This window comes from Xyrauchen texanus, chromosome 17, assembly GCF_025860055.1.
Source record: "Xyrauchen texanus isolate HMW12.3.18 chromosome 17, RBS_HiC_50CHRs, whole genome shotgun sequence".
Lineage (NCBI taxonomy): Eukaryota > Metazoa > Chordata > Actinopteri > Cypriniformes > Catostomidae > Xyrauchen > Xyrauchen texanus.
In genome coordinates, this window is record NC_068292.1 from 37,119,766 (window position 1) to 37,147,446 (window position 27,681).

Sequence of the window (27,681 nt, forward strand, 5' to 3'; positions counted from 1 at the left end):
ATTACTCCCATTTATTTAAATAGAAGTGACCGGTCTCTGCTAAATAGTCTCTTGGGCAGCCAATAAGGATCACATGATCAGCCAACTACAACTGCCTTTACATCAGCATCCACGCTGTTATTTGACACTTTCACTCAGATTAAATCAAACATGCTTGTCTAAGAATAGTGAGTTTTTATAATGGCATTTGGAACTGAAAACTATTGTATGATGCTGCATCCAGGCCCATAGGTCTCAGTTTAAGTGCCAGATGGCAAATAAAAAAAAATCACTGAGTGCATCTTTAAGTAGATAACAATTTAATATGTTAACAAAGAATAGTGACAAAAATGGACATGTAAGAGCTATATAGATTATCAACGCGCCATATTTGGTTTTTAATGGGAATGACAACGAGGCGGTGAGGGAACCGTATAAAGCTGTATTAAGCTCCTAGATCACATCTAATTTTCCACAACTCATGTTGTATTGGTATTGGTTGACAGATCATTTTCCATGTTTTGTCCACGGAACGATAAAAAAAAAAAAAAAAAACTTCAACTGCAGTACAGTAACTTTAAAATACAGACCATTAAAGAGACTGAAAGGCTATCCCTCACAGCCTCGTTGTCATTCCTATTAAAAATCAAAATGGCACTAGCGTGAATAAGGCCAATTGTGTTTATTACATTTTGAAGGCACAAACAAGTTACATTACATTTTCAAGATCTAATGATCACATAATCAGGAGTCTTCGACTAATTCCACCAGTTAACCACACACACACACACACACACACACACACACACACACACACACACAGTGTTGTTAATATAATAAACACACTGTCATTTGTAAAGCCTTATCAACAGGTACATATGTTTTACAGGCCATACATAAAACAATTTAAATAAAAAAAGAATAAAGCCCAGGAGCCATTTATTGCTGGAATGGAGAAATGTTTACAAAAACAATGCTGTAAAAGTGGTCCATGTTATTTAGTCTTTGGAAAATTAATAAATAATTTTGTTCACATCTACACATTTGTCTTAATTAACACAGAAAGCAGAAGTCTGTTTTACAGCACAGGAGGGTGACAGCATAGGGCAGATTAGGGTCTCAAAAATGTGCAGTCCGTTCATCACTAAGGGCATTTAAATTAACACATTTGGGCCTACACGCACCTCCATACGACCTCAATTGAATGATTCACAATCATAGCTTAACAAGTACAGCTTACAAAACCATGATAGAATTATGTCAACATCTGCGCCCACATGCAACAAGATAAGGCACAAAGGAAAATATACATTTCTAGTTCTACACAATTTAAAAACGACAGATTGTTTCAATAAAAAATTATATGATATCCCTTGCACAGCAAAAATTATAATCACAGGGCCATTAGAGAATGTTGATAACAAAACATCATCCTGCTGTCATCAAAATCGTTTTCAACAGTTCACTAAAATATCTTTGTCTATACCAGGGCCCAGCAACCTATGCCACACTTTCCAGCATTGGCACACGGAAGGTGTAATCACTGGCACTCCAGCAATGGAAGCGTGATGCTTCCAATCTACAGCTTTATGTAATCCTTCCTCATGATCTCACAGTGTGTTTTCATAAGCTGAATGTGAGACTAAACATAAAGTAAAAATGTGACAAGACTGCAGTATACCCAACAGACTCGTGCACCGCGTGCAAGCCACTCACACATCAGGAGCATCACGAGCCAGCAGCGCTTCACTTCCGGTTAATCGCGTGAGTAAACGCTGCTTTGATTCGGTCAGTCTTTGCAGAATGACAGCCTACATTCCGTGTTTTATTTGTTTCTTTTTGCATTCAGAACATCATGTGATGTAATAAGGAAAAAACAATATTAATCCTTGATATTTCTAACCCAGCATACAGGTACACCCTCCTTAAACAATGGTCACACTCAAAATTACATTAAACGGTTAAAAGAGAAAACATAAATCCACATCGTGGGGTTCAAAAATATAAATTAAACCTGGAAATAAAGTTTTAGGATTTTGCAGGTGCGATTCAAAGAAAAGGACTAAACACTGTTGTTGATCGTCTTGTGATGCGGGGGTTGTCGGCACAGCCATTGAACAGGAAAATAACAAATAGCACACCATGTCAAAAAGTTTGCTGGCCCCTGGTCTATACAGTGCAATATTTACCTGTCCCACAAGTATTAGATGAAAATAATATTTTGAATATTTAATACAATTTGCTGACCTTTCATGATTTCGTTAACAATTTATCCAATATTCTATTCATATTCCTGTGACATAAAACAGGGTCAATCAGTAATGTTTATGTGATAAAATCCTGATTTTTCTAATGTACTTGTTAAACCATAACAATTTATGTCTACAGTACAGAAGATAAGCTCTGATTGGGACATGACAACTTAATTTCTGTACTCCTAATTTTTAATTTATTTTAAAGCCATGTAAAAAATTTCATTGTGGCAAAATGTAAGCATAATGCCAGAAGCCCCCACAAAGAGAAACTGGATGATATGTGTGTCTTCTATTTCAATTGTAAAGTTAAGACTCCTATATGTATTTCAGTTATGAAATTAAAACATTCAAGGCACAAGATAAAATTGGTCCATTAGCTAGCCAGAGACTTAAACAGAAATATTACGATATCATAACCTCTGTGTTTTGGTCAAAACAGTTCTTAAATATTACAAAATTTGTTTGTTAAGGGACAAAAAGCGGTCTGACCGTAATATTTTGGTGAAAATAATAAAACTCTATTCAGTTCCATTAGAATTTAGTTTTTCTCTCTCTGGCACTGGTCTGGTTGTGTTGTCTGTTGCAGGTTGATTGCTTCCCTTTCGACAACCTTTTGCTTTCAAAAAGAGACTGAAGTCAACAAAGTAGGCCATTGTGGCCAGGAAGCCAAATGCCTGCAATACAGAAAAGACAGTTGACTATCAGTACAATTTTTAATTATTGCATAGCATTCTGTCAGATATGCCATCAGATCAGACAAAACACAATGACGTATCATACCGCTGAGGTCTGCTCCAGAATTGTCCCACCATTGTCAGCTGCAAACACAACACTGGCGATGAGGAATAAAAATGCCATGGCTGCTGTGAATCCAAAGTCCTATTGGAGCATTAAAAGAGTTAGTGTGTAGGTTTCAGACTTTAACATTAAAAAGAAACATAATTATAACAGTTTTATATGCATTAGAAGTAATAGTAGTAGTCAAATATAAATAAATCATATTAAAAAAAATCTAAACCAAGAAATACTAAATACTAACTGAAAATAAAATATACATTAAAAATAAAACACAAATAAAATACAACAAATGAACAAAAATCACAATCCAGTAAAATACAAAATGAAAAATAACAGAAAATACAATTAAAAACAAATATAACAAAAATGTCAAATTAAAGCTCAAAACAAAATAAAATACAAAATGCAAATTAAAAAGAAACATGATTATAACAGTTATATATGCAGTAGTAGTAGTAGTAAAATATAAAATAAATATAAAATAAAATAAATAAAAAATGTTGTGCCTAATGTATTCAGATATAACACCGTCGTAAAGCCTGACTGAGGCCTACACACACAGTCATAAATCTTACTAATAAAAACCATGCCAAAATCAAACAAAGGGAGTCCAAAACAGACTACAAATCCCATGAAGCCTTGCTCACTTTACACCTATGTGTGAAATTCCAAAGGATCGAATTCTCAACTCCTATTGGATGAGGCTTGCAACAGAACACCCCTCAGCCATGATGTCATCGGGAGTAGAAATACCTCTGAGATCCTTCTGGGCATTGCTTCCAGAGGCTTTGTGTGCCGTGCATAGACGCAGCTCTTCACTGCTCTCAGGTGTAGCCTCGTTGCACAAGGAAGTAACGTACGACTCGAAACTGTGGCCATACAATGTCGCTGGACGAGTTGAGATTACTCTGTGTTCCACCGAACACTAACGGATCCAAAGGAGATTACTCAGAAGGAGAAATAATAATAAAGGAAAATAAAATTTACATTAAAAAAAAATACAAATAAAATACAACAAATGAACAAAACAAATCTAATACAAATATTCAAATACAAAATGAAAAAGAAAAGAAAATATAAATAAAATAAAACTTACCAACAAATGCAAAATACAAAACAAAAATAAAGTAATATATATATATATTAGAGCTTAAAAAAGGGTTACAATTATTTTGTATATTAAAGCTATTAGGGTTAAAAGAATTAAAGCAATTAATCGCAATGCCCCTGGACCGTAATAAGGCAGATTCCTGAGAAATGAAAGCTTGTAGTACCACCTGTTTACTACAGAGGGCAGTAATTGAACTTTCAGCTGTGTGGCAACGTGCAGTTTATACAGTGAAGAAAACATGTTATGTTCTTGCATTCAAAACACTTGATGGAGTGCAAATTCGAACTAAGGGATCTCAAGATGTGTTTTAAGTATTAAACAATATTTAAATTGACATAGTGACCTATGAGAGAAAATTGTATGTTTATGACGCAACGCACCCGAGACGCTACACAAGCATGTCTGTCACAGGTGTACATTGACGAGCCCTCATAATAAATCTCAAACTGATTGACAAATTAACATGCAAAATGGATTGCGGTGAACTGTATGCCAATGATTGGATTATGTTCAATAATATGGTAGTAAACAATACATTGTATTCTAAAGCCGCTATTTGTATTGCCTTATCAATGATTAACTCTTCTGCCACAAGAATGTAATGCATTTCGATTATCTGGAAGAATTTTTTTTTATGTGTATATATATATATATAAATTTAAAGATAACTATGTATAATTATTTCATCATTATATAAAAAATTATTCTTATATTAGGGACTTTCAGCAAATATTTGTATATGCGATTAATCGTGATTAATTAATCGGGACACAATGTAATTAATTTGATTAAAAAAAATATCGATTGACAGCCTATATATATATATTTAAAACCAAATAACAATATATGTCAACAATAAAATACAAATAAAAAAATACAAAATAAATAGATTAAATAAAAAAATAAATATATATTTTTTTAACAAAAATAAAAGGTCCTGTACAAAATATTTTTTTTTTATAATTTTTTTATTTTTTACATTCACAGGTCAAGTGACTTACCAAGGTGGGCCAACAACTGATTCCAACTCTCTGGTGCAGCGTTGTGGCCAGGAGGATGAGGAGCGAAAATGTGAAGAGGAAGGCTGTGCAACTGACAAATTCAAAGAAGTAGAGTGGCCCACAGGATGAGCAGTTGGACACGACCTCCTCCATCACAAATGCAACAAAAGACAGAAGCTGAGGGGACACAAATTAATACATGAATTAACTACCAGCTGGCAGTCTTTGCTTGTTTAGAATGGATGCCCTGTATGCAAGAGAAGATTCAGTGCATCACATGAGACATTTAATCCATGTGACTGAACTGAATTAAAGTATAGATCTTTTTAAAAGACATCCTGCCAAAGGTAAATATGAGTAAAACTAGAAAGTAATCTAGAGTATACATTGGTTTTTAGGACACATACGTGTCACACAACACCAAATCGAGAGAATATGTAAACACACCAGGGCCTGGTAGGGGATTCCCAACAGATAGAAGAATAAGCTTTACAAGTGTGATTTACACACACACACACACACACACACACACACACACACACACACACACACCTAACTAAGTAACTAATGTTTTTTGCTTACTTGTTTGTTTTTCCTTTTGTTGCACTAATGTCACAAGTATTAAAATCTTAAAGTGATAATCATCATACGGAACTCTTTATTTTAGTCACTTGTGCACAAAATGGTCCTTCGATACTTAGGTCAATTAATTAGACACATACGTTTCAGGAGACTGTACCCTTCCCTTTAGTGAACTGAAAATGGCACGTAATGACATGTTACTGTCAAAGTTCTTCACAAAAGTAGTGGTTATATTAAAGTAGGCAGCTCTCCTCAAAATAACTGTAGAGAACTTCCTCAAAATATCTCTGTAATGAATGAGCTATCTCTTGTTCTGATGAATACACTACTACTAACCACATACATTTAACTTAACAAGCAAAGGACAACAACAACAGTCCTGCTGTTAAACTCATTTCTTGGTAAATAAATAATTTTTGAATGTATTTTTTTAATAATTTGTACACTAATATGTTCATGTAATACATGTAATATGTGATATGTGTAATATGTGCGGTGTTCACAGGTTGCAAGAAAGACATGGTCAATACAGTTTAAAACTTTAAATATTGTGAATACATTATTACAATCTAAAATGCAGAAATTACTATAACATAGAGAGCAAAGCCAATTACAAAAGCACTACACAATGTTACCCTTTGAACACACAACTTATTGAATGGCTAATGAGGAACAAAGAAATCATAATTTTTTTCCATTTAACCAAAAGAGCTGTTCATCAGAAACAATATCAAAATGCACTGAAATGATGACAAAGCCAGAACAGCCCACATGTCTGACTCATCTATTATAAGCTGTGCTGTCCTGATTTATAGGAAGGAACAGGGCAGGTTCACAACACCCAACTGCAATTGTCACTTAAGCAGCAGAACCTTATCGCTACAATACAGAACCCTTTCAATATCCTGCATACAAAAAATCAGCACAGAGCACGTCTGCGGCTCAGTGAAATAAAAAGCCATCTCTCCAACCAATAAGCTCATTTTAGACATTTGAAAGTGAAGTGAAATGACCTCAAAACTAGAAATGGGCTATCGAGTTCTCTTATTTTCAACCTTCAACCTTTGAACAACATTTTCTAATTGCACTATGTACAAACAACAACTTCTAGATTCCAAAATGACAACAACAAAAAAGCTACATTTATTCCTTTAACAATGTCATGCCTCCACAGAACCAACCAATGCAAGCAAGATTTCGGTGAGAGAAGCAATTTCATTGATGCCCATGGAAGGCAAATTGCAAAATTCACGTTGCAAAATTCAAGTAGTGTTTTTACTAGTAGAATATTTAAAGCAGAACGAGTACTCGATTAATCGATTACTTGTGTACCTCCCCACTCAAAACTTTAAAGCTGCACTACGTAACTTTGTGCTCTCTTGCAACATAAGTGGTCAAAACTTAAAATTGCAAGCAATTTGCAGAAGAACGCTTTACTTCAGTCATGTTTCGGCACTGCTTTTCTGGCAGATAAATCTCATGATATGAGCTTACCTGGACATCGCCTGTGTGTGTGATCATGACTGGGAGAGATATTCAGAGCCAAGGTCCTAACGTGCGGTTTTCATTTTATAGTACGTTGTACGATTAAACATTTAAAGCTAAAAAATATTACTTGCTTTAATGAAGATAAAAATCACTTATCTTTACATATTTTGAATTAATTAATTTTACACTTATAGCACTTTTTTTGACACAACACTCAAAGCGCTTTTACATGGAGAACAGAAGACTCTTCTCAACCACCAACATTTACCAGTATATTTGAATTATAAGGATGCAACATAACAAAATGTGAAACAAATGAAGGGGTCTGAATACTTCATGAATGCAATGTATATATATATATATGAAGGTCACTCTCACAGCGAAATTTAATGAATACGACTTTTCAAAATGTCTCTAATTCGTATGATAGCGTGCGACTGCACTCATTTTAATTCCTATGACTTTCACTACAGCCAATGATGTCGCTGGACATCGTTTCCATCTAATATGCAACAATGAATTGCTTCTGTCACATACAACAGCTTCCTATCGTGTTTACACACTCTACTGATTGGTTAAGTTTAGATAAGGGGTTTGGGTCAAGGCATAATATTAATAAGCATGTTCCTAACACCTCGTGTGTCTTACTTCCGCATTACACATCCGGGAATTTGCACGTGATGAAGTCGTATGAGATCATACGAAATAGCAATCACATGAAATATTACATTTCTTTTTTTTTTATGTTTAAGCATGTTAAATTCATATTTTAAGTTTTAAAATAATATTGTCACTTATTACATTTTTCTAAACTGCTCTTTTCAAAAATTAATTTGCAATGGTATGCTTATCCAGTAAAATAATATTTAATAACATATCAAATATAACATATTTAATAGTGCATAAAAATACTAACATTTAATTTATTTATTAAACAGATGTTAATAAAATACAGGAATGTTTTTTATTTTTTTATTTTTACGATTAATCAAATAAATAATACCTTCTTTGGTATGTGGGTGACACTTAGATAAAGAGGCTTGAAAATAGGCGAGGAAAAGTGATTCACTGCATTGTCTTATCACTGCAGTCCCTGCATGAAACAGCTTCAGCATTGCAGTTGTTCTAGGTGAAGTTTCACCTGGGAAGTACTAAGGTATTTCAGTGTAAAGTGTTGGCAACATGAAACTGGAAATAAATGGCAGGGAATTTCAGACCCATGTCATTGTGCTTCTGGGCCTCCAAGAGTCACCAGCTCTATTTTTCATATGATACAGGATCACAAGTATCATTAAATCATACTCTTAATTGAATCATACTCTTAATATTGTTTGATGATGTTCATCAAACAGGTGAGTACAAGATTTATTAATTATACGATACATGCATGACCAGTGCTAATTATTCTAGTCATCTTACACATTCAAGCCTTTTAAATGAATCAATAACAGCTCGTGAAATATTAACCAGATAACCAGAGAAAAGACACACCATTGTATCAAATGTTGTATATGCAAATTGAATACGATCAAACAGTGAGTCTGTTTTTTCATTGCAACATGATTTTGGTAAATGGTCTGCACTTATATAGTGCTTTTTATAACCTAAGAGGTTACCAAAGCGCTTTACACTGTGTCCCAATCACCCATTCACACTCACACTCATACACACGCATACACGCAGGCTAGCCATTTGGAGCAACTTGGGGTTCAGTGTCTTGCCCGTGGAGTCGTGTGGGCCAGAAATCAAACCGCCAACCTTGCGATTGTCAACCGACCCGCTCTACCACCTAAGCCACAGCCGCCCCTGTACTTTATTTTAATAAAGTTTCTACTTTATTTTAATAAAGTACTTTATTTTAATAAAGTACTGTGCAATGTGCATCACATGAATATAAATTATCATACAAAAAATATATTATACAAAAATATAATTATTTTGGCAATTTCCCTGAATATACTACAGGATAAATAGTTGATTAAATCTTATTTCCTCAAGGTCATGAGACCAAGCACTGGACTTCAAGGTGATTTACTGATAAAGAGCATAGTTGTCCCAATGTTGACCTGTATGTGGTAATTATTGGCTAACTTGAATGCATGAAAATTTTCCTAGTGCTTTTCAAATGTGATTTGACTTATTTTTAGCCACAACATACTTGGAAAGGTAAAAATTATTCAGTAATTGAATTTAGCATCTAACTTGCATTTACAGTTTATAGACAGACTGTTATTTTTAACACCTGACAGCACTTGGCATGTCATATGAATCGACTAATTGACGAACAATGTCTTTAGCAACCACAAATACTTATATACTTATATTCACTCTGTAGGTCCATGCAATGCAAGTGAATGGTGACCAGAACTTTGAGGCTCCAAAGAGTCAAGTCAATTTTATTTGTCTAGCTTAGCGCTTTTCACAATACATACTGTTTCAAAGCAGCTTTACAGATAATTGTGCAGTGTCTTAAAGTCCTCATTGTGCAGTTTGAATAAATAAAGCGTTTGAAAAAAAACATGCCTTAACCTTGACCCTAGCGTCCTTCTGCGTGGGCATTGTGTTTTTTCTTTGCTAAACGCTTTGCATAATTATTTTTATATAATTTAAACTGACTGATCTTAGTTCAGAACACTTTAGGCTGTAATTAAATGGTTAACATTTTGACACAGAGTCATGTGACAAAACAACATGGTGCTGATCACAGCGAAGTTCGACTTTGGGAGAAACGCCAACAAAACTACATCTGGCAAGAAACCTCATTAAGTTTTTACACTGAAACCGGTTTGAGTCAAAAGATTAGAGACCCTAGTTTCATCTGAAATACCATTTTGAAAATTTGAGTGAAACAGCACACTGTTAAACACCATGACTGCAAAGCAATAATGTTGCTTTCAGAGGCTTTATGTGGAATTAGGATGGAAATAAGTTGCATTTTGAACTATTCTGAGACCAGTGCAGACAGAGGTTACTGGAGCACACTGGAGGTTAAAGGGATAGTTCACCCAAAAAATTTTATTCTCTCATCATTTACCTACCCTCATGCCATCCCAGATGTGTATGACTATCTTTCTTCAGCAGAACACAAACAAAGATTTTTATAAGAATATTTCATGTCTGTAGGTCAATATAATGCAAGTAAAAGGGTACCAAAATTTTGAAGCTCCAAAAAGCACACCTAGCAATCATAAAGTAATCCATACGACTCCATTGGATTGTAAAAAAACTGATGCGTGAAATATGGAAAATACGGAAGTGCAGTGTTGTTTACAACAGAGGAAGAGGAAGCTGAATTGGTTTTGCTATAGATCTGTATTTATTTAAGTTTTCTTTTTCAAAATGTGCTTGCGTGTGCTTATCCTGGATGCTTCAACCATCCGAAAAACATTAGGTTATGACTGTTGGTATCATCACAAGTCAGATTTCTTACTGACCTTTTTTTATTTTGCATTTTACAAGTGGTTTTACAGACAAATAACCAATACTGTATGCATGTTTAAAAGTGATCTGTATTTTTAAAGAATTGTATTGTTTTATTATTTATGAAATATTTAATTGACTTCTTACCACAAAACTTAATTTGTATTTAAGTGCATGTTGTCAATATGAATGTAAGTAATTCTCATGAGCCTAAAGTACACACAACACAGTAGCATTTCTTGGTTTACTTGGTGTGAGTCAATTAATTCAGTCAGATCCAACAGATGCATAAGTCTTTATGATTCACTACAAAGAGCTGGCTCAAAAGAGTAATTTGTTTGTGAATCATATTACACTGTCGATTGTTATTTCTCATCCTGTAGATTCAAAAGAATCAGCTAAAAAGAGAAATTTCTTTAGGGATCAGTCATCAGTCTATTGGTAGTGCTTTACGTCTCGTCAAAAGCTGTAGATTCAGCAGCAGTTTTGCTGTGGTGCTTAATAGTAATTCAAACACTGTGAGTATTTTAGTCCGGTTTTCTGTCCGCATCACCGGAATAAAGTTCAAGAACGGTTAACAAATCCGAACGTCATGAAAATAATTCTGTTTTAACAATAATAATACATTTTATTTGTATAGCACCTTTCATATATAAAATGAAGCTCAAAGTGCTTCACATCTGGAAGTATAAAAGCAGAATTCAACATTTCAAAGAAAGTAAAACAAATCATAGCAACAAAAATTAAACAGTAAAAAGATTAAATAAATAAAATGAATTAAAACAAATGTAGGGAAATCAAAACTCTAAACATACAAATTGAATTTGAACATAATGATAATCAGTAAAAAACAAAAGCTAGTTTAAAAAGACATGTCTTCAAATGCTTTTTAAAAGTGTAAATGCTTGGTGCTTGTCTAATTTGAATTGGTAAAGCATTCCAGATTTGTGGTGCAGAATGGCTAAAAGCAGCTTCACCAGATCTCTTAAGATTAACATTACAGTATGTAAGAAATTCTGCACTGGAGGACCTAAAACTGCGAGTTGGAACATAATTTGATAAACAGTCAGAAATGTATGATGTGCTAAATCATTAAGTGCTTTAAACAACATTAAAAGAGCCTTAAAATCACTCCTGTATTTAACGGTTAACCAATGCAAATTAGCTAAAACTGCTGTAATGTGGTCTCTCCTGCTGGATCTTTTAAGCACTCTAGTTGCAGTCTATATAAACAACTCTAGGTAAGCCAATATGAAGTGAATTACAATAATCGATACAAGAAAAAATAAAAGCTGAATAATTTTTTTTTTTGCATCATCAAGTGAAACAAAGGGTTGCATTCAAGCGATGTTTCTAAGATGATAAAAATAGGTCTTAGTAACAATCTATATGAGACTTAAAATTCAGATCCCAATCTAGAATGACACCAAGGTTCTTCACCTCTTTGACTGCAAAGTACCTAGTGCAGTTTCAATTAGTTCCCTGTCATGTTTTCACCCAACAATAAGTATCTCTGTTTTATGTTCATTTAAATGCACAATGTTTGTGTTCATCCATAGTAAAAAAAATTCAGACATTCTCTTTAAAGCTTGTGTGTCATTTGGCTCTAATCATCACCATAAAAATGGTAGTTTATACCTCAAGTACATGAATTGTGTTACCCAACGGCAGCATATACAATGAAAATAAAAGTGGTCCAAGGACTGAACCTTGTGGAACACCATATGTTTCATAGAGGTACAGTAACCTAATTTTACCAAAAAAATGACTTCCAGTAATGTATGATATAATCCGATTTAAGACAATGCCTGAGAAGCTTATGAGGTTCTCAAGTGTGTTAAGCAGAGTATTGTGATCTACAGTGTCGAAGGCTGCACTTAGGTCCAAATGGACTAGGACTGATACGTTCCTCTTATTAGTATTCAGTCTAAGGTCATTCACCACTTTTAACAGTGCCGTTTCAGAGAAATGCAATGTTTCTGAAACCCGACTGACACTTCTCACGCAAATTGTCATGTGGATTACTTTTATGATGCTATATGTGCTTTTTGAAGCTTCAAGATTTTGGTACATGTTCAGTTGCATTGTATAGACTTACAGAGCTAAAATATTCTTCTAAAAATAATTTGTGTTCTGCAGAAGAAATAAAGTCATACATATCTGGGATGGCATGAAGGTTAATAAATGATGAGAGAATTTTCATTTTGGGTTGTGGCAGCGGGGGCGTGGTCAAGCGCCCGTCCGGGAGAGAAAAGCGGTAAGGGCGCTCACACCTGAGCTAAATTATGTCTAACACCTGTCTCTAATTGCAGTAGCGTGAGGAGAGCGGATAAAAGCCAGCAGCCACAGAGCATCGAGGGAGAGCCTGACAGCAAGGCCGAGAATACTCGTGTGTCATAAACATACAGAAATTAAGTTTGAAGAATAAAGCTTACCCCTTAAGCTGACGCCTGTTTCCTTCTATTCCCGGGTATCGGCACCAGTGTGAAATGGACCAAGGAAGGGACGGAAACAGGCGTCAGCTTAAGGGGTCAGATTGGATGTTGTTCACCATTGCCTGTATCTGAATTAATTATACTAATTTCTGATTGGTAAAATGCTTCAGCACTGGCTATTACTTGTGAGATTTTATTGTCAAAGTAGAAAAAATATTGTGTCATAAATCTCAAATAATTCTTATTTGAATAGTTTATTTGTGCTTTTCCCAAAACATATTGTTCTAAAGCAGCTTTACAGAAAAGCAGCTGTAATGTCTGTAACATCTTGAAAATATGAATTATCAACACTCCTAGAAACATAATTGTCAGATTTTTTGTTTTAACAAATAGTTTTTCTATTGCTTGGTATTATTTAAAATTTCACAACTTAGTCCCGCCTATTACGGACTGCTAGTTACAAATCAAAAAGGGAAATGAAAAGTGCATACAACAGTCACGCTCGGGTCTCAGGAGGTTAAAAAGTGTTTGTCTTTAGACCCCCAGTGAGCAAGCCAAATGTGACCGGGAAGGAACACAAAACTCAATAAGATAGTTTATGGAGAATAATAACCTTGGGAGAAAGGACATAAAGGCAGCATAAAAGTATTCCACACATCTCCAGTGGTTTAATCCGTGTCTTCTGAAGCAATCTAATCAATTCTGGGTGAGAACTGACCAAAATATAAACCCTTTTTGTACATCTTGCCATTGCTGGCACAATCATGATTTCAAGCTCGATTACACTTCCTAGTGCTTGACACATGTGCAGAGTGCTACATGGCACTAAGAAGCGTAATCAATGTTGAAATCATGATCATCAAGGAAACTGCTTATGTCAAGATTTATAAAAGGAGTTACATTTTGGTTTGTTCTCACCCAAAACCGATTGAATTGCTACAGAAGACATTAATTAAACCACTGCAGTCATATGGATAACTTTAATTATGCTTTATCAGCTTTTTGAAGCTTCAAAGTTCTGGGCACACTTCACTTACATTGTATGGAACTACAGAGCTGAGATACTCTTCTAAAAATCTTAATTTGATTTCAGTCCCTCTTAATAATACACATTTGGGATGGCAAGAGGGTGAGTAATTGATGAGAGAATGTTTCCATTTTTGGGTGAACTATCCCTTTAAAGTGATGATTACCGTGATAACCTGTAAATGACAAGGCTACGGTCCTTTATTTGAGATGTTATGTGATACAACAAGGTGGCCTTTCAGATTCTGCAATTCTTTGAGATTAAAATAAATATTACTTTGAATAAAAAGAATGTTTGCAAAGTAAGCAGGGTAAGAACAGAAAGCATACCACAGATAAAAACTCATCCTTTCACACAATTATCCATCTAACATGAGTTACATTTCTGTTAAAGAAATAAAGCAGAAACAGGGTGAGTCGTCACAATATCCTATAAACCTACTGTATCCTAAAGAGCCACTTAAACAATTAGATAAGCCAACACTTCTGTCTTTACTGAGCCAAAACATAACTTCAATGGGTGCCACACACCCACCATGACCAACTAAGCAGACAAAACTTTGGAAAACACGTTACTGATAGTATTTGGAATAAAATATTTATAGCTAAAGAAATAAATAGCAGATATTTGACGTAGGCTTTATCTTATTTCTCGATCTTGCCCCTAACCCAGGCTTGCACCCAGAAACCAAAATGTTAAGCTCTGCCACTGGCAGTATGTTCCTCTCTATATTGCAACTACAAGCTGATAAGTTTGGTTTGAGTAAACGGAACTACACTTTGACAAACATGGAAGACACCATGGATTTGGAGGGAATTCCACAAACCAACAACCTCAATTACAAAATCTCCCAAGAGCAACAACACAAGCAGCATATGATTGCAATGTAAAATAGCCACACAAACACAAAACAAGCTTGCCATAATTTAAAGCTGAAAAAAGTGGCTTTCCCACACTGGCACCCATGTCTTGGCATGTTAATGAACTTCTCCATTACCAAGGATGTGTGAGACATAGAAGAGAAATCAGCAGCACGCTTCATTAGCAATTAAACATTTTCATTCCACTTATAAATGTCTCTGTAGGCCAATTTTAATGGACAGTTCAAACATTTGAATAGAACATATGAGCCAAAATTGTTCACACTCATGAACAGCAGCCTTTACATACGTTAAACATGACATCAACAATGCACCTTCTAATCAGCATAACTGCAAGGATTGTTTAGTATACATCTTCACACAAAAAAACTAGCATTTCAGGTTTCCGATATTGCCAGCTTAACTTGAAAAGTATGGTTTTTAAGACTAAATGACATTAAACCAGACCAACCGCTTAGTCACAGTCAGATATGACCGTGACTTACTATTAATCAGGACTTACAGGAATATTTCACCCAAAAATTAGAATTCTCTTAATTATTTCCTCACCCTAATAACATCTTAGATGTACCTGTAAATGACTTTCTTTCTTCTGTTGAACACAAATAAAGATTTTTGAAGAATATTTCAGCTCTGCATGTCCTCACGATGCAAGTGGTTACCGAAACTTTGAATCTTCAAAAAGCACATAAAGGCAGCATAAAATGATCCATAAGACTCCAGTGGTTGAATTTACATATTCAAAAGCAATATGATAGGTGTGGCTCCCAGCCTAGTAGGTGGTGATATGCACGACGAATGTGAATCGGTAAAAACAAAAGAAGAATGTGAAAGTGGAGATTGATCGTAAAAGAAAAAAATAATATATATATATATATATATATATATATATATATATATATATATATATATATATATATATATATATCCCCAAGTCTTTTGAATGCTTGATTCTGATTGGTTGACAGCCATTCTAAGGTGAGCAATTATTGTTCAAGTAAACACAAGGCTATGAAGTAGTTCCAGGTCTTTTCCACACAACGGTTCCATATCACTTTGCCAAATCATTTCAGATATTTAAAAAAGACCTACAGGCTACCATAACAAAATAACCAAATAAAACAAAGACATTCGTTAAGTAAATCAGATAAGAATGACAATGTCTATAATATCCTACATTTATTTCAATTTCGATTGAAAAGCGTCCCTCTCTTTCTCTATCTCTCTCTCTCTCTCTCTTTCGCTCTCATCTCACCCACGCACACACACACACACACACACACACACACACACACACACACACACATCGTACAAGCAACCACAGAAAAATAACCATTTAAACAAAGACACTGGTTAGAGTAAATCGGTTAAGAACATTAAACAAAGTGTATAATATCCTACATTTATTTAAATTTCAGTTGAAAAGCTCCCTCGTCTCACCCGCATTTATTCATGCTCCCACGTGGCATATTTAGGCATGGCCGACATGGGCATGTAACCTGGTAATCAATTTTGGGGCCGTTCTCATTTAGAATCACCACCACACATGGACACACATACATATATGCATTGTGCACACACTTACTCATGAGCAAGAAATAGAGATGTCATGTCAGTCACCGGGTATCTCAGTAGGGTTAAAAACAGTTGTTAATGTTTACATCGGAAATATGGTGACACTCGCTGCTGCTGAGAAGTGCTTAAACTTACATCTTGGAGATTTTGAAGCAATGTTACTTCTGATGAGAGCTACAAAAAACAGTGAATCGCAGAAGCGATCTCTCTCAGTTTCTGAGTTTCTCTCTTTCAATCACTCAAACACAAACTCACACACAAACTCTCTCTCTCACACACACACACACACACACACACACACACACACACACAAATGCACTACCTTATTACTCCAGTAAGTGCTCCAGTAAAGCAGCGCAAGCCTTGCTATCCTCCGTTGCTAGTTCTAAAGTGACGTTTTTTTAATTAGCAACAAAATATGATCTGTATCAGAGCTAGATGCTGAATCCGTGGCTGAAGTAGTTCCACTCACAAGAGCGTTTTAGGGAGGAAAACCAGAAAATGTCTTGAGATAAAACAGTGAATGATGTATTAAGGTGTGGTAACCGTGCTATAAGCAGAATAATTGACTACGGCCAGTTGAATTATTGAAAAATAATGCTAACCCGAGGTGATTATGTGGTCACAATATGTGCATAATTTTTTAATAATTCAACAGTCCACCGTCAATTATTCCTCACACACACACACACATACAATATATATATATATAGTCTTTCTTTTTTTTCTCTCTCTCACTCACAGCAATTACATTGGTTCTGAAGACATGGATTAAACCACTGGAGTCTTGTGGATTACTTTTATGCTGCCTTTATGTGCTTTTTAAGCTTACACATTTTTGGTCACCAATCACTTGCATTGTATGGTCCAACAGAGCTGAGATATTCTGAAAATATCTGTTTGTGTTCTGCAGAAGAAAGAAAGTCATACACATCTTGGATGGCTTGAGAGTGAGTATATGGTGATAATTTTCTTGGGTGAACTAATAGGCTATGTCTTAAATTTCCGACTAACCACTTCAATGATTTTTATCACGAATCCGACTTTCCCAAGATTCTCCGATGGTACGATAAACCATTTTTTGGATTTCGACTCCTGCACTGTAGTCACGTTGTACACCGGGTCTGGGTCTGTGTTGGCCATGAAGTATATCTGAAAACGAATACAATAGATAAAATGTTTATATATGCCGGATAATTATGTATGTATTCATACATTGTTGAGATTACATCTAACTGCGAGCAAAAGAAAGTTACACGCATCAATGTGAGCTAGCCATGCTTTGAGAAAATCGAAAGTAAACACATCGAAGTTTAAGAAAAGTTAACAACATTCGTCAACAAAAGGCGAATGATGTAAACAAACCGCGGAGCTAAATGATTATTAACAAAGACTATGTGTGATGACGGTACTGGTGAATAAGGATAGTTTACCTGATGGTTTTATCGGATGGTTGTCAACAGTTGCGCCGTTTTGACGTCCTTTGTGTAGCGAACTCTGTTTCACTTCCGCACTCCCTCCCTCGATTGTCTTTCATGGAGGAAGGACTTTCTACTGTGACAGCCTGGCAGACTGAGAATGGACCATAACAACAGAATTCGCATGTATGGATGCCAAGCTTGTGTCAATGCAACTCTAACGTGCTGATTTTACAGAAGCTTTGTGAACACAAAGAAGCCTGTCAACCTGTTTATTTTGTTTGCAAATTTATATTCATTATATATAAATATATACTTTATATATATATATATATATATATATATATATATATATATATATATATATATATATATATATATATATATATATATATATATATATACTGTATATAAAAAAAAATAAAAATAAAAAGGCACGTTCACCTCCTAAACATTTTATTCAATCATTTTAAATAATAAAAAAAAAAATACAAAAATAACAAACTTTATGAAGGCATTTCTCAAATCCCTCCATGTTATCTTTGTTGTGATAAATGTGAGGAGGAAAAAAGGAAATATTTTTTAAAAACTTTGTTTGATTATGTTTATGAAGGTATGGTTTTTAAGCATGCATTATATTAATAAATTAATAATGTATTTGGCCATAGGACATTTTAGTGTGGTTTTAGTTCAACAAGAGTTGTTGAGTTACAATGAGGCACTTACTATGGAAGTGAATGGGGCCAATCCATGTACAGAAAAATGCTCGCCACAAGACAAACAATATACATGTTAACATGATTTTTGTGTGATTAAGTTGCTTTAAAACCTTTTCTGGTTCTAGTTTTTCTGGCCCCATTCACTGCCATTGTAAATGCCTCAATGTGAACTAGATAATTTCTTCCTTTTTTTTTCGTTCTTTTTTTTTTTTTTAAAGGAGGAGCGAGTCAAAATTATTTTTTGTCATAATTAATTTTATGCCACAAATGCTATTGAGTGAGCTTAACATGTACTGAACCTGGAATATTCCTTTATTTAATTTAATTACATGCTTCTGTTTCTTATCGTTTCCTTCAGATTAACTTAAAATTTGTGAAAAACTTTAATGAGTAATGAAGTCAGTAATGTAGTCTAGGGCATATGCCTTATGCCCACCTAACTGTTTTAGGATTTTGCGTATGCTCACCTAAACTATGTGATGATACGTAGCACCGTTGAGTGAATTGTTTTTTATTTTATTTTGAAAAGTGTACAGAGCTTCTCTCTGAACACGGAGCTGCGGGAGGTGCAACTGACTGCCAAGGGCAATTTATTGTGTAATACGTATGTATTCGTTTATTAGAGTAATTTCAAAGTATAAAAAAATGTCATAGTATAGCCTAATGAACTTAATATTAATGACACCTATTAATTTAAATACATTTTTAACATCAAGTTACCATACCATGTTTCTTAGTGTACTGTACACCATGCCAGCAAGAAACTTACCTTGATATACATTTGCATAGGACTATATTTACAACAGCCAATGTTATTTTTTAATGTTATTATATTATTTTATGTTATTAAGTCTCCCTGCCTAAACAGACTCTGATCCACCCCCATTTTATCAAACTATTTCATCACATCACATTTGCTACAGCTACAAAGCACACATCACACACACCACACACAATAAAGTTAAGTCCTATTTTGTTGCACTGTAATGTTGGTTCTGTTTTTATTTTCTTTAATATGGAAATGTATTTATTAATGCTCTACCTGACTAAGCATGTACAAATAGTTTTATTATTCTGCAGGCTGAGCTGGACAGAGAACCTGTAAAAATGACAACACAATGTTAATGTGACACACATGGATAATTGACAAGCAATAAGGGGGATACGCTTTGAAAGCAAAGCACAAAGCACCATTACAAGCATAATTTAATTAGTAGGAATATGTTTTCAAATACATGACAACTTTTGCAATATAACAATAAAAAGAGTGAACTCCAGAAACTTTAATAAGGTTTTTTTGTTTTGTTTTTTGCAATCAAACTGACATCCCATTTCACATCCCCCCTTTTAAAGAAACTTCTCTTGTATGCAATACATAAGTGCTTGACCATATCCCTGCCAACTGCTTAAATTAAAGCTGATGTAATTTCTGTGACACTAGCTCCCCCTGAACAGAACTGCAAAAATAAACTATGTTTTCAAAACAAGCTTTCTGAATACGCCCAGCCTGCAGTTGTTCAAAATGTCAGACAGTCCTAAGCTGGTGGCTCTAAAAAACAAAGATGTTTACAATTTACAGTAGAATCATCCAAATGCCTTTTAAGTTGTTCAAATAATTAAATCAGATGCTAAGGCATCTTTTAGATTATGTTCTGAAGAGTATTCTACAAACAACACCAAGGTTTTGACTATTTTCTTGATTTATGAATAAGGGAGGCTTGAGTATTTTGCAGCTTTAATATGGGATGTTTTGCCATCTGAAAGGTGGAGCATTGGGTGTTCCCCCTCGTGTCAGGGGCGGTACCAGAATTTTTTTATAGAGGGGCCAGACAGGGTACAGTGATCAGTCTGGGGTGTCACCATATTTCTGTCCTACTGGGGCAGATGAAGGACATTTATTGTTTTTATTCATAACATATCAAACAGATATTTGTTTTTTCTTCAAGAGTTTCCTGCTGTGAGCTCACGAAAGTCTGGTGGCTCATGAGAGTCGTAATATCCGTCGACATTTTTTTATTTTTTTTGGGCATCATTTTAATACAGTAATAAACATGGAGAAAACTAGTGTTTATAGGCTTTATTCTTTCAACGTGTCACAAGTCCTGCAAAACCTCAATGGTGTGATTATATTAATGTTGTCACTGTGTGATAATGCCAGTAGTACATCTCAAAGCTCACAATTGATGTGTTCTACGTACATCCTCCTGTCATTCCAAGTTCATTCTTCCAAGGTAGCTTTGCAAGACTGGTCTTCATATTAACATAAATCCATTCTCTAGGGCTGGGAATCTATTCCAAAAAGAATATATTCCGAGGCATTGGGAATTGAGAATCAACTCGATTCCGCACAGGCAAATTGACTGATGGGTGAATTTCCATGACTACTGATCTACGCATTCCAGAAGGCTTAACTGCATTAATTCAGTTAACAAAAGGATGTTGGTTAACCGCATTTACTTAAACGAAATGATCATCAACCTGATTCTGAATATTTTGCAGTTCAACAAAAACCTGGATTTTTTAAATAAAGTGTAGGCCTATGTTTGGACATTTCTATTTAGTGTACAAAAGGTAGTGGACATCGGCATACTAATAAACCTCTTTATATAACAAGATCAACTGGGTGAGAACAGGCAATTTCAATGTAGATAAAAGTTCCCTCAAATGTATCCTGATTGAAGCGTTGCACTTTGGGATGTGCATCTAGGATATCTAAAAAATATATATAATATTAAAAAATAGCGAGTTTTACACTGATAAATAAGGCAGAATCACCCCACTGTTACATCTCAACCACTTACCTCTTTATTATGAAAATAAATCTGTTGCTGAACTCGAGAGCTTGTAGATTTGAATTTGAGAACTTGTAAAATAAATATTTGTACTTGTAGGTTGAAATTTAACACACAGCTACAATGTGAAAACCTGTAAAATACAAATCTAAAGTTGAATGTTGCAATCTGCACTCACAGACGATAATCAAAAACCTGTATTTTTTATTCAAAGTTGCAGACAGTCACAAATGTGTAAAATGACATTCATATAAATACAACGACAGAGACAAACATGTATTACATATTTACTTTTGTAATGTAATTCACTTTTGCAGTACAACCACAAATCAGTTCTAGAGTCTCAATAGAGACTGGACTGGCACACACACACACACACACACACACACACACACACACACACACACACACACACACACACACACACACATGTTGTGTTTCCATGTTTTATGGGGACTTTCCATAGACATAATGGTTTTTATACTGTACAAACTTTATATTCTATCCCCTAAACCTAACCCTACCCCTAAACCTAACCCTCACAGAAAACTTTCTGCATTTTTACATTTTCAAAAAACATAATTTAGTATGATTTATAAGCTGTTTTCCTCATGGGGACCGACAAAATGTCCCCACAAGGTCAAAATTTCGGGTTTTACTATCCTTATGGGGACATTTGGTCCCCACAAAGTGATAAATACACGCTCACACACACACACACACACACACACACATACACACACACACACACACACACACACACACGTGTCCTGAGTTGCACTTTAATTATTGTCACTTTATACCTGGCTGCTACCTCAATAACTGCTATGTGCATAGAACATTATCTCATAGTAAGTTATGTTTACATTTGGCATTTTTAGAAACTGTCATCTTTTTGCACTACTGTGTACTGGTCGGCGCTGCACTGTCTCTCACTGTGCCTATCGTCCTGTTCATTTTTAGTAATTTATTGTACTGTCCCGTAGTTTTTGCACGTGCACTTTATATAGGTATGTTATCTAGTCTGTGTAGTCTCATGTTGTTCTGTGTTTGTCCTATGTTGTTTTATGTAGCACCATGGTCCTTTAGAAACATTGTCTCATATACTGTATACTGTACTAACTGTATATGGTTGAACGACAATAAAAACCACTTGACTTGACCTATTATATCACTTCTGAAGATTTGAATTTAACCACTGGAGTCTTATGGATTACTACTATGTTTCCTTTATGTTATTTTTGGAGCTACAAAGGTCTGATCACCATTCACTTGCATTGTATGGACCTACAGAGATTAGATATTCTTCTAAAAAGCTTTGTTTGTGTTCATCAGAAAAAAGAAAGTCATGCACTTCTTGGATGGCATGAGGGTGAGTAAATGATGAGAGAATTTTTTTTGGGGGTGAACTATTCCTTTAACCTCAAGGTACATGATACCTGAGGCCTAAACATTGTTAAAAGAAACACAATGTAAGTCCCTTCTGTATTCATGATCAAAACCCACCATTATTCCTGCAAGATGCTTTTGCCAAAAGCATCTTTTTTGATGTAAAATAAAAAACTACAACAGCTAGGGGCAAAATGGCAAAGCAACAAAATATCACAAAGAACCTTATGTCTCCTTATGATGATTCGCTTTTTTGAAAGTCACTTTGGATAAAAGCGTCTGCCAAATGAATAAATGTAAATGTAACAAAACATAATTTAGTACAATGTAAAAAGAGATCTCTTTATGTTGACAATGCACTTTGCAACAAAAAAGCATCAATCTTATTGAAATTGGGCAAATACATAGGCCACCTCATTTAAAAATACCTAGATCCGCCCCTGTGTTAAAGACATGTTGAATGTGCATTCCCTCCATTGGCATTTCTTTGGAAAGGGACAGTATTTTGCTAGTTCTAGGGTATTTTTCCTAGTTCCTAGCAGTGCAACACCCACTTACCCGTAAGCACAGAGGGGCTATGTGTTTTACATTACTGCTTTGGATAAGAGCATGTGCTAAATGCTTCAAATGTCAATTTAAATGGGTAGCATGCCTAACAAATCATTTTTATACAGTGACTAAATAGTAATAGGATAATTATTTTTTTAAACTGCAGTTACTGTTTGATTACCATGTAACTAATAAAAATTTTGAATAATTATTGGAAAATATTATTTGTTCCATGGTCATAATACATTAAATGCAGTTTTTAAATAATATCTAATGTATTACCACATAATCTAAACTTCAAATTCTTTCTCCAGCAGTGGAGTTTTAGTCATGTTTTTTCTCTCTCTTTAAATCTGTGTTTAAATTGGAGAAAGAGGAAGCAACATAACATTAGAAGCAAATACTTTTTATAGCGCAGTGTACAAAACAAAGTGTTTTGCACTCAGAAATCCAAAAATACATTATTTATACTTTACAGTACTAGTGCATATTAGAATAATATATACATCCTGTGAAAAGCAAAAATACACTTCAACTCTTCTTATAATAACACTGTAAAACTGCATCAATACTAAATGAACATTGCAGACACTAAATCAAATCAACACCTCATGATACGCTGTCAAATAAATAATGTAAACATTCCTGTGTATAAATGGTCTTGTTTAGCTACAGACATGTGAGATAAATATACCAAAGTTTCACTCTGCAAATAAACATGTTGTCTTACAGCTACAAAATTCAAAGTTTGGTCCCAGCCTCTGAGCAGGACGAGATAAGAGACAATTAGATTTATTAAGGCATTAACATTTTGGTGAAGAGATCTTGAATACAGCATGTACAACATTGTCTCTTTCAGGTCCTTAAAGCAGCCATCATACACCGATGAGCCTCAACATTAAAACCAACATTAACATTGTGTAGGTCCCACTCGTGTTGCAAAAACTGCGCCAGCCCGCATCTCAGAATAGCATTCAGAGATGATATTCTTCTCACCACAATGGTACAGAGCGGTTATCTGAGTTACCATAGACTTTGTCAGTTCAAAACCGTCTGGCCATTCTCTGTTGACCTCTCACATCAACAAGGCACAGAACTGCCCCGCACTGGATGTTTTTTGTTTTTGGCAAAATTCAGAGTAAATTCTAGAGACTGTTGTGTGTGAAAATCCCAGGAGATCAGCAGTTACAGAAATACTTAAACCAGCCCATCTGGCACCAAAAATTATGCGGTTCAAATCACTGAGATCACATTTTTTTTCCCTATTCTGATGGTTGATGTGAACATTAACTAAAGCTCCTGACCCGTATCTGAATGATTTTATGCACTGCTGACACATGATTGGCTGGTTAGATAATCGCATGGATGTTTGCTGGTGCCAGTCGGGCTGGTTTGAGTATTTCTATAACTGCTGATCTCCAGGGATTTTCACACACAACAGTCCGAAATGTGCCAAAAACAAAAAAACAGTGAGTGGCAGTTCTGTGGACGGAAATGCCTTGTTGATGAGAGAGGACAACAGAGAATGGCCTGACTGGGTCAAACTGGCAAAGTCTATGGTAAATCAGATAACCACTCAGTACAATTGTGGCGAGAAGAATATCATCTCTGAATGCTATTCTGAGATGTGGGTTGGCACTGTTTTGGCAGCAAGAGGACGACCTACAATACTAGGTAGGTGGTTTTAATATTGTGGCAAATCGGTGTATTGTACTGTACTATGTCTACTGTATATGTATATCTACTGTAGAACAAACTACACATTTTCCTAGCGTATTCCTGCTGATAAGACACCGTCTTCCATTACTTTACACTGCGGCACCTTTAAGAGAATGTAAGGAGGAAACTATTAAAAATATGCAATGAAACTGAGCAAATTCAACAGATCTGTTCTGTCAATCTAGTTTTCAGCTTACTTCAACATTGTTTTTATAATTTCTTCCCTACAGCACATAAAAAGGATGTTTTAAATTTCACAATTAGCTTTTATTTATGAAGTATTACAAACATATTTTCTATTTGACAAATTATGTAATGGTAAAAGCAGACTCACCAGTTGGTTGAGAGCCACAAGTGACCTTATAAGAGGTCCATATGCTTATAGCAATAAGAAAAGTAGCCATAAAACCAAACACCTGTGAAGGTTTATGTGAAAGTGGAGTCATTAGTAGCAGTAAGATATAAACAGTATTCTACAAATATAACTTTAATTGTTTTTTATGCAAAAAAAGACCTTTATACGATCTTAAGCACCTCTCAATAACTCTTGCACCTCCCAATAACTCTTGCACCATGTGATTCAGAATAACAGATATGCACTTCATGTTTCCTTTTCCCTACACAAGAATGCTTTGTGCTTATCCCTGGCCAGTCAGCAACATGTACTGCACATATTACAAACACAAAATGGCACTCACAGATCCAGCGACCAAAGAGGAGTACCCATGACTTTTCACAGCCGCAACTATAGAGGCGATAAAGACCAGGATACCTCCCACAGCATAATGTAAAAACTCCTGTAAATAGCAAGTCAATTTATGGAGATGATACACTTCTGAAAAGATTACAATATGACTTGCTCAATTCTATGCTGTATGATCTTGAGTCAGAAGAATGCACATCAGTAAAATATAATGAAAGGTAGGTGAACAACCCTTTTAGACATTGAGCAAAATATTAAATCATGAATAAATTGTAATAAAAAAAGTGCAGGTCAAGAACTGTGCTGAATTACCGTCAATGTCCAGTTAATGCATGTGATTTTTCTTTGAAGTCTCATCACGTACATCAAGAAGAAGAAAAGGAAGACGATGAGGAACCACGCGGTGACCACCTCAAAGTACCGAAATGCAGAGTAACTGGTCCAATGCTGATCACAGTGCACACATAAGAAGGCAATCAGGAGGATCACCTGTTCAAAACAAAATTAAATAAGACAAATGTAAGTAGGGTACACCTTGACTACTTATTGCTCTGGACGGAAAAGTATTACAGAAATTACTAAATGCTTTTCTGAGTATAACTCAGAATAACAGATTTTTGTATAATAAGCTCATTTTTATTATAATGCTATATTATTTTATTTCTATTTTTATAATGGACAATAAGAAAAACACAATTCTATCACAATAAAAAGTGAGGTTAGCTAATAGTTTCAAGTTTCATGGTGTAAATATGGTGTAAATATGGTGTAAATTAAAATGATTGGGGTTAATCGTGGTGGGTTCTTCTCTACATGTTGTAGAGTACCAGAGCAAATCTCCCTCATCATCACTGTGTTCATTTTAACAGACAGTTGTTCTGTGTGTGAGGTTTAACAAATTATCCCTGCTATTTAAGCACCCCACCCCCAACTCCAACACACACACACACACACACACACACACACACACACACACACACTAAAACAAACCTTAAATTACAACAACCCATAGTAGTGAATAAAGACATTATTAAGTCTCTTCATTAACTTTTTATTTTTATTTTGATGATGCTCCCCTAACACAAAAATAAATATGAAAGTACCATGGTACAATGATGGTAACATAATACTTTGACATATGGTTTAGCATGGTACTGATAACAAAAAATGTATCATATACAGGTAATCCAAGGTAGACTACTTCAAAGAATATTGTTATTACCATAGTACATTTCCAAAAACCATGGCATTGCCGTTGCAAATGCTATGATACCGTGTCCAAAAACAGATGGTGGTACTTTTAGCATTGACTGTTAATTAGGTTTTTTTTATTATTATTTATCTCATTTCTAGGGACACAGTGCAGTATTTTCCATTTAAAAGTAAATTGGTTGTACTTCGAATAATATAAATTAATCAACTGATAAATTGTTCGCACTCAAGCAAATACATTAAATGGAAAGGTCCGTTAATTCCCAAATTATGATGCCACTCTTTGAAATAAACTACTTGCATCTACAGAAAAAGACCATCTGTATGTTTGGGATTATGTATGTATTAACTCATTTGTTAACAGCATGAAATAAATAATGTGACGGAATTATAACTTTCTCTTACCACTTGGCCGATTTTCAGTAATCCTTGAAATGAACGCGCATAACCGATGTTGCAAAATCCTCCATCTGATGTCGATGTTGTTGTTGTAGTAGTAGTAGTCACAATAGTATGAGACATTGTGATGTATTTATAAATCTAAAGTGAAAGGGCACTTTAATAATAATACAAATATAAAGTTGCTCAACTAGGAACAAACGGCTGAAAGTGTATGAAATGCAGCAGG

The 27,681-nt window shown here is 34.9% G+C and overlaps 1 protein-coding gene across 3 annotated transcripts; it reads right to left on the reverse strand.

Annotated features, from left to right (window-relative positions):
- Positions 1–310: 310 nt before the first annotated feature.
- Positions 311–27,681, reverse strand: LOC127657844 (CKLF-like MARVEL transmembrane domain-containing protein 7). Of its 3 annotated transcripts, XM_052146784.1 has the most exons (6): positions 27,459–27,681; positions 26,154–26,330; positions 25,837–25,935; positions 5,145–5,321; positions 3,015–3,113; positions 311–2,908 (listed from the first exon to the last, which is right to left on the reverse strand). In XM_052146784.1, exons 1-6 carry the CDS (start codon positions 27,573–27,575, stop codon positions 2,753–2,755), a joined length of 825 nt encoding a protein of 274 aa, XP_052002744.1. In that variant the 5' UTR covers positions 27,576–27,681; the 3' UTR covers positions 311–2,752. The 3 variants fall into 3 exon arrangements, with proteins under 3 accessions (XP_052002744.1, XP_052002745.1, XP_052002746.1); XM_052146785.1 differs by lacking the exons at positions 25,837–25,935; positions 26,154–26,330; positions 27,459–27,681 and adding exons at positions 17,567–17,704; positions 17,986–18,130; XM_052146786.1 differs by lacking the exons at positions 311–2,908; positions 3,015–3,113; positions 5,145–5,321 and adding exons at positions 25,046–25,241; positions 25,473–25,554.

Coding starts and splice junctions, on each gene's coding strand:
- LOC127657844 (XM_052146784.1), bottom strand. CDS start 27,575: ATGTCTCATACTATTGTGACTACTACTACTACAACAACAACATCGACA. Junction 26,331..27,458: donor TACTGAAAATCGGCCAAGTG/GTAAGAGAAAGT, acceptor TGTTTTGAACAG/GTGATCCTCCTGATTGCCTT. Junction 5,322..25,836: donor CCTCTTTGGTCGCTGGATCT/GTGAGTGCCATT, acceptor GTGTCCCCTCAG/CTTCTGTCTTTTGTTGCATT.